This window comes from Maylandia zebra, linkage group LG17 (assembly GCF_041146795.1).
Source record: "Maylandia zebra isolate NMK-2024a linkage group LG17, Mzebra_GT3a, whole genome shotgun sequence".
In the NCBI taxonomy this organism is placed as follows: domain Eukaryota; kingdom Metazoa; phylum Chordata; class Actinopteri; order Cichliformes; family Cichlidae; genus Maylandia; species Maylandia zebra.
The window spans coordinates 16,611,262-16,626,895 of NC_135183.1; the positions used below are offsets into that span (position 1 = coordinate 16,611,262).

The window sequence follows — 15,634 nt, forward strand, 5'->3', positions numbered from 1 at the left end:
TCCTCTTTTCATGCCAACCACAGGCACAGCAGGAAATGCCTTAAATAACACCCAAAACAAAAGCTGCAACTTTGTAGAAAAGACTTGGCTCAAACTCACCAATAAGTCCTTATTAAGTGTTTTAGGGTAATTATAGTAAATGCATGTCTATAAATCCATTATTTTCTGCTGCTTCTCCGGGTCCTTTCATAGTCCAAGCAGACTCCCAGACCTCTTTGTGCCAGCCGCCTCCTCCAACTCTTCTGATGCGAGTAAAATCACCTCATTGACAGGCAAAATAACTACTGAGGTAAAGTGGAGATGAAAAGGGGAAGAAACGGAGGTAGAACAAACTCTGACTTTGAGACGGGCAACTTTGAGTCTTCACTTCATCTGAAGCTATAACTTTATATCATATTTGCTTTTTTTTTTGCTTTTTTTTTTAACTGTGTAATTCAAGCTTTTTTCAGAGCTTCTTTTATATGTGTGTAACCAACAACATGAATCAACAGACCAACTCCTGACAGGTTATAATGGTCAAATTAATCAGTTACATCTAAACGTAAAAATAACACATCCACCTCTGAGGATTTAAAGTGAAGATTACCAGCAGTTCTCCATCACTCCACAGGGTGAAGCTGCAACACACTGATAATCATAGAATTTACACTTGATCATAGAAGCAGAGTATGCTGTTTATGTGACTGTAAAGCCAACTTAGCTTTATTTATAGAGCAACAAATCACAACAAGGGGCTTTATAATGTAAAGACAACAGCTATTCCAGTCCAGAGGGATGCAATAAAATATGCATTTATAAATTATTTTTTAATTGTATTTATTTAATACAGTAATTTATTATTTAACAATTTAGTTTAAAATTAAAACACTTAAAATGAATGATTAATCCATTAATAAATACTTCAAATCCATGTTGGATTTCACAAAATATTATTAAACTCTCAATAAAAGTCTCATTTCAAAAAACAATTTTTAAATCCCAAATTAGCAAACAGATTTTTTTTAAATTCAATTTAAAAAGAGAAATAAAGATTTATTTAACATGGCAGTTCCACTCATTTTCAAATCCATTTCCCTTTCCTGTTAGCTCACAGACTAGCTATTATATTAAATGGATGGAAATGAAGTTTAGTTATTAATAAAATATATGTAATGAAAACCAAAGCTGAAGTTGATTCAGTTGAGTCTAAAACATGTGACGCTAGAGACACCAGCAACCAGAGTCAATCCAGGGGCCCCAGCAGGGAGCTGTGAGAAATTTCAAACTGCTGACTAAGGGTAAACATAAATTCAGTAAAAAATATAGTTCACGTCAGCAGTAATGATTATGTTGTGTCACTGAAATCAATATTTCTAGAAATTTGGCCAAATTTATTAAAACCTCCCAAACGTGACTATCTAGAGTTGCCCCTTAGAGCCTGCGTCTGCTCCCAGACCAACTAAAAGCAAGCTAGAAACCAGCAAAAATATCACAACTGTATTTCCTTTTTTTATGTTTATATTCTCATGTTTTTATTGCACATCTGGTTCTTCAAATTCAAATTCAAATTTTATTTGTCACGTACACAGTCATACACAGTACGATATGCAGTGAAATGCTTGGACAACTGCTCGTGACCTAAAGAAAACAAAAAAAAGGAAAAGGCTATGAATAAGATAGGAAATAAATATGAAAAATTAAAAAGGGAAATAAATATGAAAAATTAAAAAGGGTAAATTTTACTAGGAAGGAATAAAATGTAAATTAAGGTTAAAAATGAAATAACTGTACAACACAAATTAGAATGAAGGGTAAATTTAACTGGGAAAGAATAAGATAAAATATATAAATTAAAGTTGAAAATAAAATAACTGTACAACAAAATACACAATATAGAACTATATAAGAACGTATGAAGAAATATAAATAAATATATACACAATAACAGCAGCTGTACAAGTATTAACTGGAAATGAAGAATATAATGTCCAGTGTTGTGCAATCCACATTATGTCTTCTGCAGTGCAAATATGCTTAAAGTGATTTAAGTGATGAAGTGAAAACAATGTCCAGAAAGTCCAGTGTGTGTGTAAGAACTGTATGTGTGGGTCAGGACTGTGTGGTGGTGTGATTGAGAGACCGTATCGCCTGCGGGAAGAAGCTCCTCCTCAGTCTCTCTGTGTTGGTCTTCAGGGAGCGGAATCGCTTTCCTGACCTCAACAGAGAGAACAGTCTGTTGTTGGGATGGCTGAGGTCCTTCACGATCTTCCTGGCCTTGGTCCAGCACCGCCTGCTGTAGATTGAGTGCAGGTCAGGGAGCTCGGAGCGGATGGTGCGCTCAGCTGACCGCACAACCCTCTGTAGAGCTCGTCTGTCCTGCATGGTGCTGTTTCCGAACCAGGTTAAGATGTTTCCCGTCAGGATGCTCTCTATGGTGCAGGAGTAAAAGTTCCTGAGCACCTTGGAGGGCAGTTGGAAGTCTCTCAAGCGTCTGAGGTGGTAGAGACGCTGACGGGCCTTTTTCACCACGGTGTTGATGTGACAGGACCATGACAGGTCCTGCGTGATGTGAACTCCGAGGTATTTGAAGCTGTCCACTCTCTCCACTGGGCACTCGTTGATGACAGGGGTCTGGTAGTTCCTCTCCTGCTTAGTGCTGAAGTCCACTATCAGCTCCTTTGTCTTACTGACGTTTAGAAGGAGGTTGTTCCTCTGGCACCAGTTCTCCAGATTCCTAATCTCCTTCAGGTAGGCCGTCTCGTTGTTATCAGAGATCAGGCCCACCACGACGGTGTCGTCAGCAAACTTGATGATGGTGGTGGAGCTGGTAGTGGCCACACAGTCATATATGTACAAAGAGTACAGCAGGGGGCTCAGGACACACCCCTGGGGGGCTCCAGTGCTGAGAGTGGTGGAGGCTGAGACATGTCCGCCCATCCTTACTGCCTGTGGTCTGCCAGTTAGGAAGTTGGAGATCCACAGACACATAGATGAGCTGAGTCCCAGATGCTCCAGCTTGGTGGTGAGTGTGGAGGGAATTATGGTGTTAAATGCAGAGCTGTAGTCTATGAAGAGCATTTTAACATAATTCCCCCTTCTAGTGTCCAAGTGAGTGAGTGATGTGTGGAGGAGATGAGAGATGGCATCGTCTGTGGAACGATTTGGACGGTAAGCGAACTGTAGTGGGTCCAGTGTGTCTGGTAGTGAAGAAATGATGAAGTCTCTGACCAGGCGTTCAAAGCACTTCATCACTACTGAGGTGAGGGCTACAGGGCGATAGTCATTGAGAGAAGCAGGGTGGGGTTTCTTCGGGACAGGAACAATGATGGACTCTTTGAAGCATGTGGGGATCACCGACTGAGATAAAGAGATGTTGAATATCTCAGTGAACACAGGAGCTAGCTGAGGATACGACCTGGGATGCCATCTGGTCCTGCTGCTTTCCTGGTGTTCACTCTTTTGAAGGCTCTCCTTACTTCATGCTCGGAGATGACGAGCACATTTCCGGTGCTGGCAGTATCTTCCTGTCTGCAGCCGTTAGCGCCGCTAACACTAGCATTGTTGGAGACCTTAGCTGCAGCCTCGAAGCGAGCATAGAAAGTGTTCAGCTCGTCTGCCAGAGTCACGGCCGCGTTCGTCATACCGGTTGTTGGTGCTTTATAGTCCGTTATTGTCCTTAGTCCCCGCCACAGGCTCCTAGAGTCACTCTGTTGGAGTTGTGACTCTAGTTTCCTCCCGTAGCGCTGCTTCGCCTCTTTCACCGCCCTCCGCACGTTATATGACGCGGCTTTGTACGGGTCCATGTCCCCCGTCGTGAGTCCCGTGTTGTAGGCAGCGGTGCGGGATCTCAGAGCGTCGCGGATGGTTTTATCCACCCACGGCTTCTGGTTGGGAAACGTTGTGATAGTCTTTGTCTCCACGGTATCATCCGCTAGTTTCCCGATGAATCCCACAACCGCTTCCGTAAACACGTTGACATCATCATCGGAGCTGTTTCTGAACATGCCCCAGTCTGCGTCATCGAGTGCGTCCTGTAACGCGGCCACCGATTGATCCGTCCAGCGCGCAACCTTCCTCTGAACCGGAACTTCCTGTTTCAGCCTTTGTTTGTATTTTGGCATGAGGAAGATGGCGGCGTGATCAGATTTGCCAAACGGGGGGCGGGGTTGTGCCTTGTAACCGTCCTTGACCGTAGTGTAGCAGTGGTCCAGTGTCCTTTCACCTCTGGTGGGGCAGGTGATGTGTTGATAAAAGTTCGGCGCTGCGCGTTTGAGGTTGGCGCTATTAAAGTCCCCCGTCACAATAAGCGCAGCGTCCCGGTGTTGTGTCTGGTGCTGTGTGAGTGCCTCATGCAGCTCGCATAAGGCGGTGACCGTGTCCGCTTGTGGTGGAATATAAACGGCACTTATAATGACCGATGTAAATTCCCGAGGTAGATAAAAAGGACGACACATGATGGACAGTAGTTCCAGATTTGGTGTGCAGGAGCGTGTGAGAGGAACAACGTTCGCACTGTTGCACCAGTTGTTGTTCACCATTAAACACACGCCGCCTCCCCTTGACTTCCCCGAGTCCCGTGTCCTGTCCATGCGGTGAACCGAGAAGAACTCGGCCGGCTGGATGGCGTGGTCCGGCACCGCTGGGTTCAGCCATGTCTCGGTGAAGCAGAGGAGATTGCAGTCCCGAATGTCTCTCTGGAACTCTACCCTGGCCCTGAGGTCGTCAAGCTTGTTCTCCAGTGACTGGTGAAGGATATAAAAAAAACAACAACAGCAATAGAATAATATTAAACACAAAGTGAACCCGTCTTCCTTCATTAAATAGGTTCTTTTAGATGTTAAGGAGGAATTGACTTAACCAGGCTGGCGGAGAATGAAGACAACCGGACACCTGCTGCAGATGGGGAATCAGTGAACTTTTATTGAGACAGAGACAACCTCTCAACACAGCTCACATCAGGAGATTCCTCATATTTGCTGTGAGGATGGGTATATATTCTCTAAAACTTACAGGAGGGGGTTGTGAGGAAAGTGCTGCATTAGCAGAAAAACAACTCCATAAAAGGAAAGCGGCCTTGGGTGTTCTAGTCTCTTCGCTTGCAGATATCTTGCACCTGCAGGATGAGGCGATCGCTTCTTATCGCTCTCAAGGCCAAAGTCGTGAGCACATTTTTATTACACAGTTGCACAGTAACTTTAAAGCTGAACAATATTTAAAGCTGAATAATGTTTGATCGGATTATATTTTCTTCAAATCCCCCTTTTGACCCATCTTAAATGGGTCAACACACAAAAATAAGTAACATTCAAAGGAACACAGAGACGTGTCGAAGCCTGGCTCGAAAAACTCCTCGGGTCTTATCATTTGTCTTTATCTGTCATTGCAGATGAGGAGAAAAGAGTCCAGGCACCACCCTGCCCAGGGGTCGGCTGCAAGCAGTCTCGGTTCCCGACGAAAGCAGTAACAGCTGTCCTGCACACACGGATACAACGAGTCAGTGCAACCAGGGTAGTGACACAAAATTAACAGTTCCTGTAACTCAGCAACCAAAAAGCATAAGTAATGATAAAAATGTGGAGAGTACAGAGTATACTATAATAATGAGAGATATAAACGTGAAAATGTGAAAGAATAAATCAACCGTAAAATAAACCCAGAACGGTAACTGCTAAGGACATTCAAAAGTGAATATGTTAAAAAGTGAGGAAGGGGTGTGGAATAAAACAATTTATATCCAGTGGTGGGAGTACACATTCGCTCAGGCTTAAGTCCGGAGACCCTGAGAACATCGCTTAACCCTCACAACCCGACCAGACACAGTTCAACCAGATATATCCTTCAAGAGGAAGTGGGTGAGGGAAACAATTAATAACAAGCCTAATACAAAACACCACAGAGAAACAACCATTCTAGAAGAATTTAAACAAGAGAAAGACGATAATGTTCGTCACCCTCACGATCAGAGTTTTCATCATCCGTTGGCGAGGAGGTCAAGGCCAGATCCTTTAGGGTAAAAATTAAGCCTGAAAGATCCGGTTTTTTTGCTATTCTGAGCATATTTTGGTTTCTCCAGTGCAAAGCCTGACCCCTAGAGTGCTTGGACCAATCGAGGTCCGTTTCTGACACTAAACTGGACCACTTCCACTGATGCCAACCTCCCAGGGTTATATACCACACTGAGGAGGAGAGATGTACTGCAAGGTTAAAAAGATCCCCCCCTTGGTCTTTGGTGACGGGAGTGACTGGGAAGCTAGCGAAATCTATTTCGACTACCCAACTTTTATTGTTGGGGACACAGAGAGTAATCATTCTAGTCGTACTTGGGGTACAGGAGGTAACCGTGTCTCGTTTCTTTCTAAATCGATCGGGCGTGGGCAAAACTGGAGAGGAAGTGGTGGGCAAGACCCTAGGGGCTACATTTGTCAGATTGGGACTGTCAGAAGGGGGCGAAGCTTTTGAACTTGAAGGTGTCAGAAGTGTCGGGGGCCCTTCACAGATCAGGATTATGCCAATGGGAATGAGACCCAGGGCCAGGAAGCAAACAAAGACGCAACATCTTTGCCTGCCTGTCATTTCAGGGGGAAAGGGCCAAGACATGTTTACTTAGCTTGGATGTCTTCTAATAGAGGATGATGGGGCACAGAAAGGTGGTCCAGTTCCCCCCACCTCGCCAAGGGCGTGTTCTAGGAGTTAAAGAGCAACAAAAAGTATCAGCGACACAACTTTAAATGAGCTTTCAGCGGTTAAAACTATTGCAATGTAAAATGTAAATCTTAAAAACTCAAGCCAATATAAAAGCAAAGTCATAAAAGATGTTAAAAATAAAAAAATGTTTAGTTCAGTATGAAGAACACCCCCTTTTGTAACCAGCCGGCTTGTAGGTTGAGCTTTGGCTCCCTCAAGTGGTTGGTGATGCTGTTGCAGCTCCTTCTGACAGGTCCTTCTGCACCTCTCTCAAGGTTCTTCCTGGTTCGGTGGCAGCAGCGCACTGTGTGTAATGAAACCAGGTGTCACCTTTCCCTTCGAGCCTGACAGCGTGGGAGGTCCGCTCGGTTATGCGGTAAGGGCCTGTCCAGCGAGGCTCAGCCCACTTTCTCTTTGTGACTTTCAGGAGGACGTAGTCCATTCCAGGTGTAGCCGCCTCTTTCAGCTCTTGCTGGTTTCTTTCAGCGACCTGTGAGGAATACTGGGCAACAAAACTGCGGAGCATGTTATAATATGTCCTCGGATCGAGGTCTGAATCAGCTTCATCCGACATTAACAGGCGAGAGGAGGGGCCAGGAAAAGGCCTGCCATGCTCCAACTCAAATGGAGTGTAACCAGAGGTTTGATTTACTGAGCATCTTATGGACATTAATGCAAGAGGCAATGCCTTAACCCAATCTAATTTGGTCTGTGCACAGATTTTAGCCAATTTAGTTTTTAGAGTTTGATTCATCCTTTCCACTTTCCCCTGGGACTGGGGGTGGTAAACTGAGCCAAACTTATGTTTCAAACCTAATGCGGCTTCAACCCTCTGCAGATCGTGGTTCCTGAAATGTGAACCATTGTCCGACCTTATGACCTCGGGAAACCCATGCTGTGGTATATAATGATTAATCAGACACTTCACCACAGTTCTACTGTTTTCACTTGCTGTCGGCCAGGCTTCTGGCCAACCTGAAAATGCATCCACAGCCACCAGCAGGTACCTGTAACCACCTACTCTGTCCACCATGTCTGTGTAATCAATGATTATTTCTTTCCCTGGGCAAAGTGGGATGGGGAAGTACCCTGCTATTGGCTTGAAGGCGGGCTTGATTCCAAATTGGTTGCACTCCTTACAGGTTTTAACCATGTATTTTGTCATGTCTTTTAGATAAGGGTGCCACCAGGCGGCTAAGTTCCTCATCATTTGTGCAGGTCCCACATGCCCCACTCCATGTGCCTCTTCCATTGCTGTCTGTCTGACCCCTGGCGGTAGAATGGGCCTTCCATCTGGGCCACGCCAAACATCTGTGTTTGTGGCCCCTCTTGTTACCCATAATGATTTTTCCTGGGGGCTGGCTTTGTCCTGTAACTCTCTGATTGTGGCTAGGCCTAGTTGTATGGGTGGTCTTTCTGGAGGGGGTGTGGCTTCTGGGTCCATTACCATAATCAGGGAGGGTAAGTAACCAGCTGTCTGCTTAGCTACTAAGTCGGCCTGTTTGTTACCTAATGCCACTAAGTCCAATCCGGCACTGTGTCCTTTGCATTTTACCACTGCCACCTTAACAGGTAACAACAGTGCTTCCGCTAATTCCCTCATTTCTATCTCATGTTTAATAGGCTTTCCGCTGGCTGTCAAAAAACCAGCTCTTAGCCACTGCTTGAGCTCCACATGCACTGCTCCCACAGCATAAGCTGAATCACTGTATATATTCACTTTCTGTCCCTTTCCCATCCTTAAGGCTTCAATCACCGCTCTCAGTTCAGCTCTCTGTGCAGACTGTTGTCCTGTCAACTGCTCTGCTTTCACTGTTTTCCATCTCATGTCTGTCTGTTCCACTATTGCCCATGCAGCCTTCAACATTCCACTTTCAGTTCTGAAACAACATCCATCTGTGAACCAATCTTTTTCTGCATCCATTAGAGGTTCTGCCTGCAAATCTGGCCTGATTTTCTCCTGTACCTGCACAACCTCTTCACACATATGTGGTTCCCCTGATCCCATGTGATCAGCCATGTTTATGCCTTCATGTGAGTAGGTGATGTGTGGTGCTTCCAAAATGGTACTGAGGCGTCTCTGCCTGAGTGAAGTGAGTGTGAAGGCCTGTGAGGAGACGTAGGCCACCACACTGTGTGATGTCAAAATTTTTAGTGGGTGGTTCATCACTATGTGTGCTGTTTTCTGAATGATTTTTGCAAGTCCAGAAACGTGTTGTGTGCACGGTGGGTGGCGTTTTTCAGTGTTGTCAAGCATTACGCTTACATATGTCAACACTTTTCTCTCTCCCCCTTTTTTCTGGAACAGGATACCATTGATATGGGTTCCAGTTCCAGAAACATCAAGATGAAAAGGCAAAGCATAATCTGGCACAGCAAGGTCAGAGGCGACAGAAAGCTGTTGTTTTAACTTTATAAACGCCTGTTCTGTTTCTGTAGTCCATGAGAGGGGAGCAGAGAGGTTTCTCATGCCTTGTTCATTTACCAAAGCGCGCAAAGGGGAAGTAAGGCCAACATAGTCGGGGACATAGGTCCTGCTGTAACCAGTCAGGCCCAAAAATGACAACATGTCTTTTACAGTTAGAGGTTTTGGATGGTGCAAAATGGAGTTCCTGTGTTCTGGGGACAAGGAAATACCGGACTGTGAGACCATGCGGCCTAGAAAAGAAACCTGTTTTCTTGCAATCTGTAGTTTGTTTTTGCTCACTTTAAAACCTGTGTTGGCCAGGTGGTGAAGTACCACTCTGGTGGCCTCCAAACAGATGTCAGCCGTGGGGGCAGACAGCAAAAGGTCATCCACATATTGTATTAACATACAGTCAGATGGTAGTGGGCTGGTTTGTAAAAGTTCTTTCAAACACTGATTAAACAGTCCTGGGGAGAGGGCAAATCCCTGCGGTAAGCGAGTGTAACGCCATTGTCGGCCTCTAAATGTAAATGAGAAAATGTCACGCAGTGACTCACGAAGTGGGAGGCAGAAAAAGGCATTAGCCAAGTCAATGCAGGTGAACCAGGCATGAGATGGTGGGAGGTGGCTGAGACCTATTTTTCTTCATGTGTGGTTTTGCAGTTTCCCATAAACACACCCAGTGATTAAATTTAGCTTTGCGGCCTGCGTGCTTATCTGCTTCCTTTCTGTGTCTCACCCCGCTCATCACACCTGCACCTGCTGCTGCTGAGTTGGCTTCTTCCTCTTTCTCTTTTGCCTGCATAGCCTTATTCTGCCAAATTATTCCCCAGTTACCACTACTCCCCTCGTCCTTTCCCTTTTCTTTCATTAACCTTTCAGCTGTTTTCCTCAATGACTCTTTCTGCTTTTTTGCTTCTTTGGGCTGGTGTGTGGAGTTGATGACTGTCTCAACACATGTTAATTGTTCTCCCAATGTGCTAAGAATAACACCGGGACCCCAACCATCATCATTAGTTTCTCGATCTAATTCTCCATCCATTTTACTGTCAATGGAGGAGTGTTCTTTTATTGATTTTAAAGGAGAATTTGGGCCAGCTGGGTTTCTGCCTCTGTTAGGCACTAACAGCTGGGGCGCTGCTTTAAAGGTGAGTCAGCACTGAAATATCCCTTCAGGTGTTACCAGGCTTCTACCAAACCGGAGTCTGGCGGGTAACCTTGCCTAGAGCTTCCTGATAGGGGTGCTAGTTGGTTGTCACCTTGTTCACACGTCTCATTCACACTTCATACATTACCTGCAGTCACTCATTACCCTCCTTATGTATGTAATAAATGTGTAAAAAAAAAAAAAAATTCTATGTGTGGTGTATTATTTTAACCAAAAGAGGAACCTAGTTCCTTTAATTGTGTAATCTGTGAACAACGGAGAACCAAACTGTCCTGCCCAGTGTTCCACAGCAAGCATTCAGCGTGTATTTATGTGTGTCCAATATCAAACAGAACATCAAAACATTTAAAACACTAAAATCATCGGGGTTTTAAGAAGAGATCCGTTTTCTCCTATTGATCAAAGGGACCCCTCCTTTGGACTCCAACCAGTACTTCTCCTTTTTAAGTTTTAGAGGATCTTTTCTAATAAAGTCCTCTGGGCCTTCCTAACCCTTCTGTAGTTTAGAGAATATTACTAAAAAATATTCTCAAGGCCTTTAACCTTTTAATTTGTTTAGAAAGGCGTTACTAATAAACCCTTTCAAGGTCCCAGACCTGCACTGAGGTATTTATCCGACACCGGAGAGCAACCCGTCGGCTGCAACCGTGGTCAGACCTCAGTTCACTCTTATCTTTATTCACTTATTCACTTATTTCTTATTCACTTATCTCTTATTCACTTGTCTGATTCTCAACAAGCCTTAAGTAAGCCAGACAATTTTGGTTATGAATTACTAGGAGTTTGGACACTAAGTATTTTTATAATGTTCAATATAGCAGAAATAAAAGGTCTGCTTACCTTGTTTTTGTGTGCACACAGCTTTTGTCCAAACTCCGTTCACTCAGACCACGGCCGATGTCCTCCCATCCGTTCCAGTTGACCTGGAGCGGATCCTGTTTCGTGACGCCAATTGAAGGATATAAAAAAAACAACAACAGCAATAGAATAATATTAAACACAAAGTGAACCCGTCTTCCTTCATTAAATAGGTTCTTTTAGATGTTAAGGAGGAATTGACTTAACCAGGCTGGCGGAGAATGAAGACAACCGGACACCTGCTGCAGATGGGGAATCAGTGAACTTTTATTGAGACAGAGACAACCTCTCAACACAGCTCACATCAGGAGATTCCTCATATTTGCTGTGAGGATGGGTATATATTCTCTAAAACTTACAGGAGGGGGTTGTGAGGAAAGTGCTGCATTAGCAGAAAAACAACTCCATAAAAGGAAAGCGGCCTTGGGTGTTCTAGTCTCTTCGCTTGCAGATATCTTGCACCTGCAGGATGAGGCGATCGCTTCTTATCGCTCTCAAGGCCAAAGTCGTGAGCACATTTTTATTACACAGTTGCACAGTAACTTTAAAGCTGAACAATATTTAAAGCTGAATAATGTTTGATCGGATTATATTTTCTTCACTGGACGTTGGCGAGCAGGATACTAGGCAGAGGTGTGCGGTGTGCACGAGCTCTCAGCCTGTTCCTGACGCCGGCTCGCTTCCCTCTAGGCCGCCGCCGCTTCCCTTTGTTCTCCCTCAAGATCTCACTCGGCCAGCTCGGATCCGGAGTTAAAAACTTTGAATTGTGAGTACATTGTAAACCAATAGAAACAAGAGTGTCACTGTCATACCTAATGTACCCAATGGTGATGATTTTGCCGATTTAGAAACGCTGAAAACTAACTTAAAAAACAAAGACAAAGAAAAAGTGGTCGGAGCAGTCGTGACGGCAGCCGACCTCACCGGCGCCATCTTGTTTTTTTCTTTTTGTGGTTATAGTTTTGTTCATATTCAATTCCTTTAGTTTCTGTTTATTGTGCCTCCCTTGTATTTCTGTGTCTTCATCTTCAGTCTCCATTATATTACTTACTGTTTTATTTTGGTAGGCTCCTTGTGTCTTGCATTTAGTTTTATTTCCTTTGTCTCTCTAATGATCCTCAATGATTTATAGCCTCAGACTTCGTTGCATCGTCCTCTTGTTTTTTACCTGTGTTTGCCATCATGTACAGATTTATGCTGTCATGGACTTATTGAACTTCACCCTCAACCAGTTACTGTGACAGATTCTCAGATTTTATCTGATTTAGTGCTCAGCTCAGATAAAATAATTATTGTGGGTGATTTTAACATCCATGTAGATTCTAAAAATGACAGCCTCAGCATTACGCTTAATATAATATTAAACTAAAACAAGGCAAAATGTGAAAGAGCCCACCCACCACTTTAATCACACTCCAGTTGTGACATGTGGCATAAAACGGAACATTTAAGTGTTTCCTGAAAACCACCTATAATATTTAAATTTACAGTTATGGATTACACAGGAGTAGAGATAGATTCTCCTATACTGGCTTCTCTTTATTGGCTCCCTGTTAAATCCACAATTTCAAATCCTTCTCCTCACAAGGTCTTGAATAATCAGGCCCCATCTTATCTTAATGACCTGATAGTACCGTAGCACCCAATTAGAGCACTTTGCTCTCAGTCTGCAGGTTTAATTGTAGTTCTTAGAGTATTTAAAAGTAGAATTGGAGACAGAGCCTTCAACTTTCAGGCCCCTCTTCTGTGGAAATAGCTTCCAGTTTGGATTTGGGAGACAGACACTATCTCTACTTTTAAGATTAGGCTTCAAACTTTCGTTTTTGCTAAAGCATACAGTTAGGGCTGGATCAGGTGACCCTCAATCCTCCCTTAGTTATGGTGCAATAGGTGTAAGCTGCCAGGGGATTCCCATGATGCAGTGTTTCTTCTTCACTCACTTCTCTGCATTTAATCATTAGTTATTGTTCATCTCTGGCTCTCTTCCACAGCATGTCTTTGTCCTGTCTTCTTTCTCTTACCGGTGTCTCAGATGGCCGCCCCTAGCTGAGCCTGGATCTGCTGGACATTTCTTCCTGTTAAATGGGAGTTGTCACCAAAGTGCATGCTCATGGGGGTTATGTGATTGTTGGGGTTCCTCTGTATTATATCAGTAATAAATACAACTGAAGTTCCTGTATTTACTTTTCATGTAAATCTCACAGTATGTCGCATGAAACTGACCATAGATCACTTTTATATAAATGTAATTGTTTTTCACTACATAAGTACACTATGATCAGCTCTCTTTTTATTGAGGTCATTTTTTTATTCACACAGATTAGTTTTGTAGCACTCACGTTTGTATGTTTTGAAAGCACAGCCTTCTGAATGTGTTTAATATTGTATCGTGTGGTTCTCAGATTTGTGACTGAGAAGCAGACTGTGATGGGTATGTGTTATTATCTGACACGTACCCATCTGAGTGGGTGAGTGAAAATATCAGTTTGTGCTGAAGAGGAGGTGGCAGCAGATACACCTGTCAAGCAAATGTAGGAGTGAAGTAAAAAGTACATTTCTTTGTGGTAAAAGAAGTTTGGTGCAGAATAATTAACAGAAACCACCAAGCAGACACTGTGGTCACACCCACATGGGCCCCACAGTGTCCAGCTCACTTAAACTGGTATGTTTCTGGTGTAGGTGCCATAGTCATGTGACTTATGAAATGCCCCTTGTAGATTAGTCAGATGGTGCCAACACCGCCCCTTTCACGTGCACATGCAGGGAAACTGGATTATAACCAGCTGCTCCTAGTCTGCCCGCTGTGCGTACGACCGACCGGGTAAAACATTACATTTCACATTAAGTGTGTAACGAGCTGTGGCCTGCAGGGGGCAATGGTCCGTCAGTGACCTCTGAATCCTGCAGTGTTCTGTTCAGTCCCACTATGAGTTCCTTCCTGGCTGTGTCAGTGAAGCCGGTTCACACCTGGTTGTTTTACCTGAACAGCAAACCCAGCCTAGTGTTTCTGGGACAATCACAGAAAAACTCAAGGAAATTAATCCATTCATCACAGATTCTCATATTTTACATTTCTGCCTATTGCACTTGTGTGTGTTTGTGCGTTTAGTGACATCACTACATCAAAGTATCCACATTCAGTGTATTTAGTCATGAGGACGACTCTCTGACAGGCAGATGGAGGCCATGAAACGACAGCATTCCCATTCAGCTCGGCTTTATTTGCAGTTTTTCATTTATATCTGTTAATTTAAACATATCTGCTGTAAAATATTTTTTATACAGGAATCATTTCATAAATGAGAGACTGCAGAGAAAATGAAAAGCATCGTTGTGTTGTTTCCAACTCTGCTAGGCGAACTTTAAGTTTTGGGTGAAGCAGTCCTTCAGTTCACAGAGAGAAGCCTGAAACGGGACTGCACCGGCAGTGTCGGAGACCCAGCTGGCCACAGAGGTCCCAGTCCACCGAGGGGTAAAGACATCAGCCAAGGTTCCACTTCCCTCTCAGCTGATCTGCAGCAGGTCGTAACTTCCTGCGTTCTCCACCTCGTGTTTGTCGTCCACCTGCAAACACAGTGTAATCACCTGACTGCTCATTAAAGCGAATAAAATCCTCCTCTCAGTCGTCAGAGTGAGAGCCTGAAAGGTTTGAATGAAACAGAGCGTGCTGTAAACCGAGAGCAGACTGCAGTCTGGTCGTTGGTCACAGCTTTCATTCTGAGCTGCACAAACGTCCGCCGATGACTCACCGTGACCGCCGACGCACTGGACTCGCCAGCTGCTGGCGCCGCTTCATACACCGGGTTACAGATGTTGCGGCTGCTGTTTGTGGGCGGAGCTTCTTCCTCCCCATCATCCTCCTGTCAGAGCAACCACAGGAGTAACTCGTGAAGATCGATAGTGAAGCTGCGTCAAATAAAAATGTCATGATGCGGTGCGTCACACTGACAGCACTCCCCTAGCCTCAGTGCAAAGTTCCAGTCTGACCTTGAAGTAGTGGAACTGGAAGGGTTTGGTGTTGTTACGGTAGAAGCGGTATCCCACAAAGATGGCTCCGCCCACCAACGCGATCAGCAGCACCACGCCGATGCCCATCCCAGCTTTGTGCGCCACATGCATCTGCAGAGCCAATCAGAGAATTCAGGGGGTCAGATAAGGAGTGTGCATTCTGATTATGGAGGCAGGTCGGACTCACCTGTGGGTGAGGGGCCGGGGCCTTTAGGGGTCCCTGAATGACGTGGATGATCCCGTTGGCAGCCATAATGTCAGAGTCGCTGACGAAGTGGTCGTTGATGTAACGAAACGACTGAGAACGAAACCAGATTAGAACTTCATACAAACAACTGAAACAACACACAAACACACACTCAGAGACACACACACACTCAGACACATACACACAGAGACAGGACAGTTCTGTTTGCTCTCTCAGACACCTAAATGAGTTGGAAAGGCGGCGCTTTAGCAAAGGTAGCCCATAAACATGAGGGGGACACTCTGAGCACGTTTAGGTCAGATCACTGTGCTGCAGAAGACTT

General features: G+C 44.5%; 1 protein-coding gene across 1 annotated transcript in view; it reads right to left on the reverse strand.

Moving 5' to 3' along the window:
- Positions 1-14,296: 14,296 nt before the first annotated feature.
- stab2 (stabilin 2) overlaps positions 14,297-15,634 on the reverse strand; it is a 35,357-nt gene continuing 34,019 nt past the window's right edge. Inside the window, exons 66-69 of the mRNA XM_076875690.1 lie at positions 15,292-15,402; positions 15,084-15,215; positions 14,846-14,956; positions 14,297-14,660 (exon numbers count right to left, since the gene is read on the reverse strand). Of these exons, the coding sequence (XP_076731805.1) occupies positions 14,601-14,660; positions 14,846-14,956; positions 15,084-15,215; positions 15,292-15,402 (414 nt within the window). The 3' untranslated portion in view covers positions 14,297-14,600. The remainder of the gene's footprint in view (positions 14,661-14,845; positions 14,957-15,083; positions 15,216-15,291; positions 15,403-15,634) is intronic.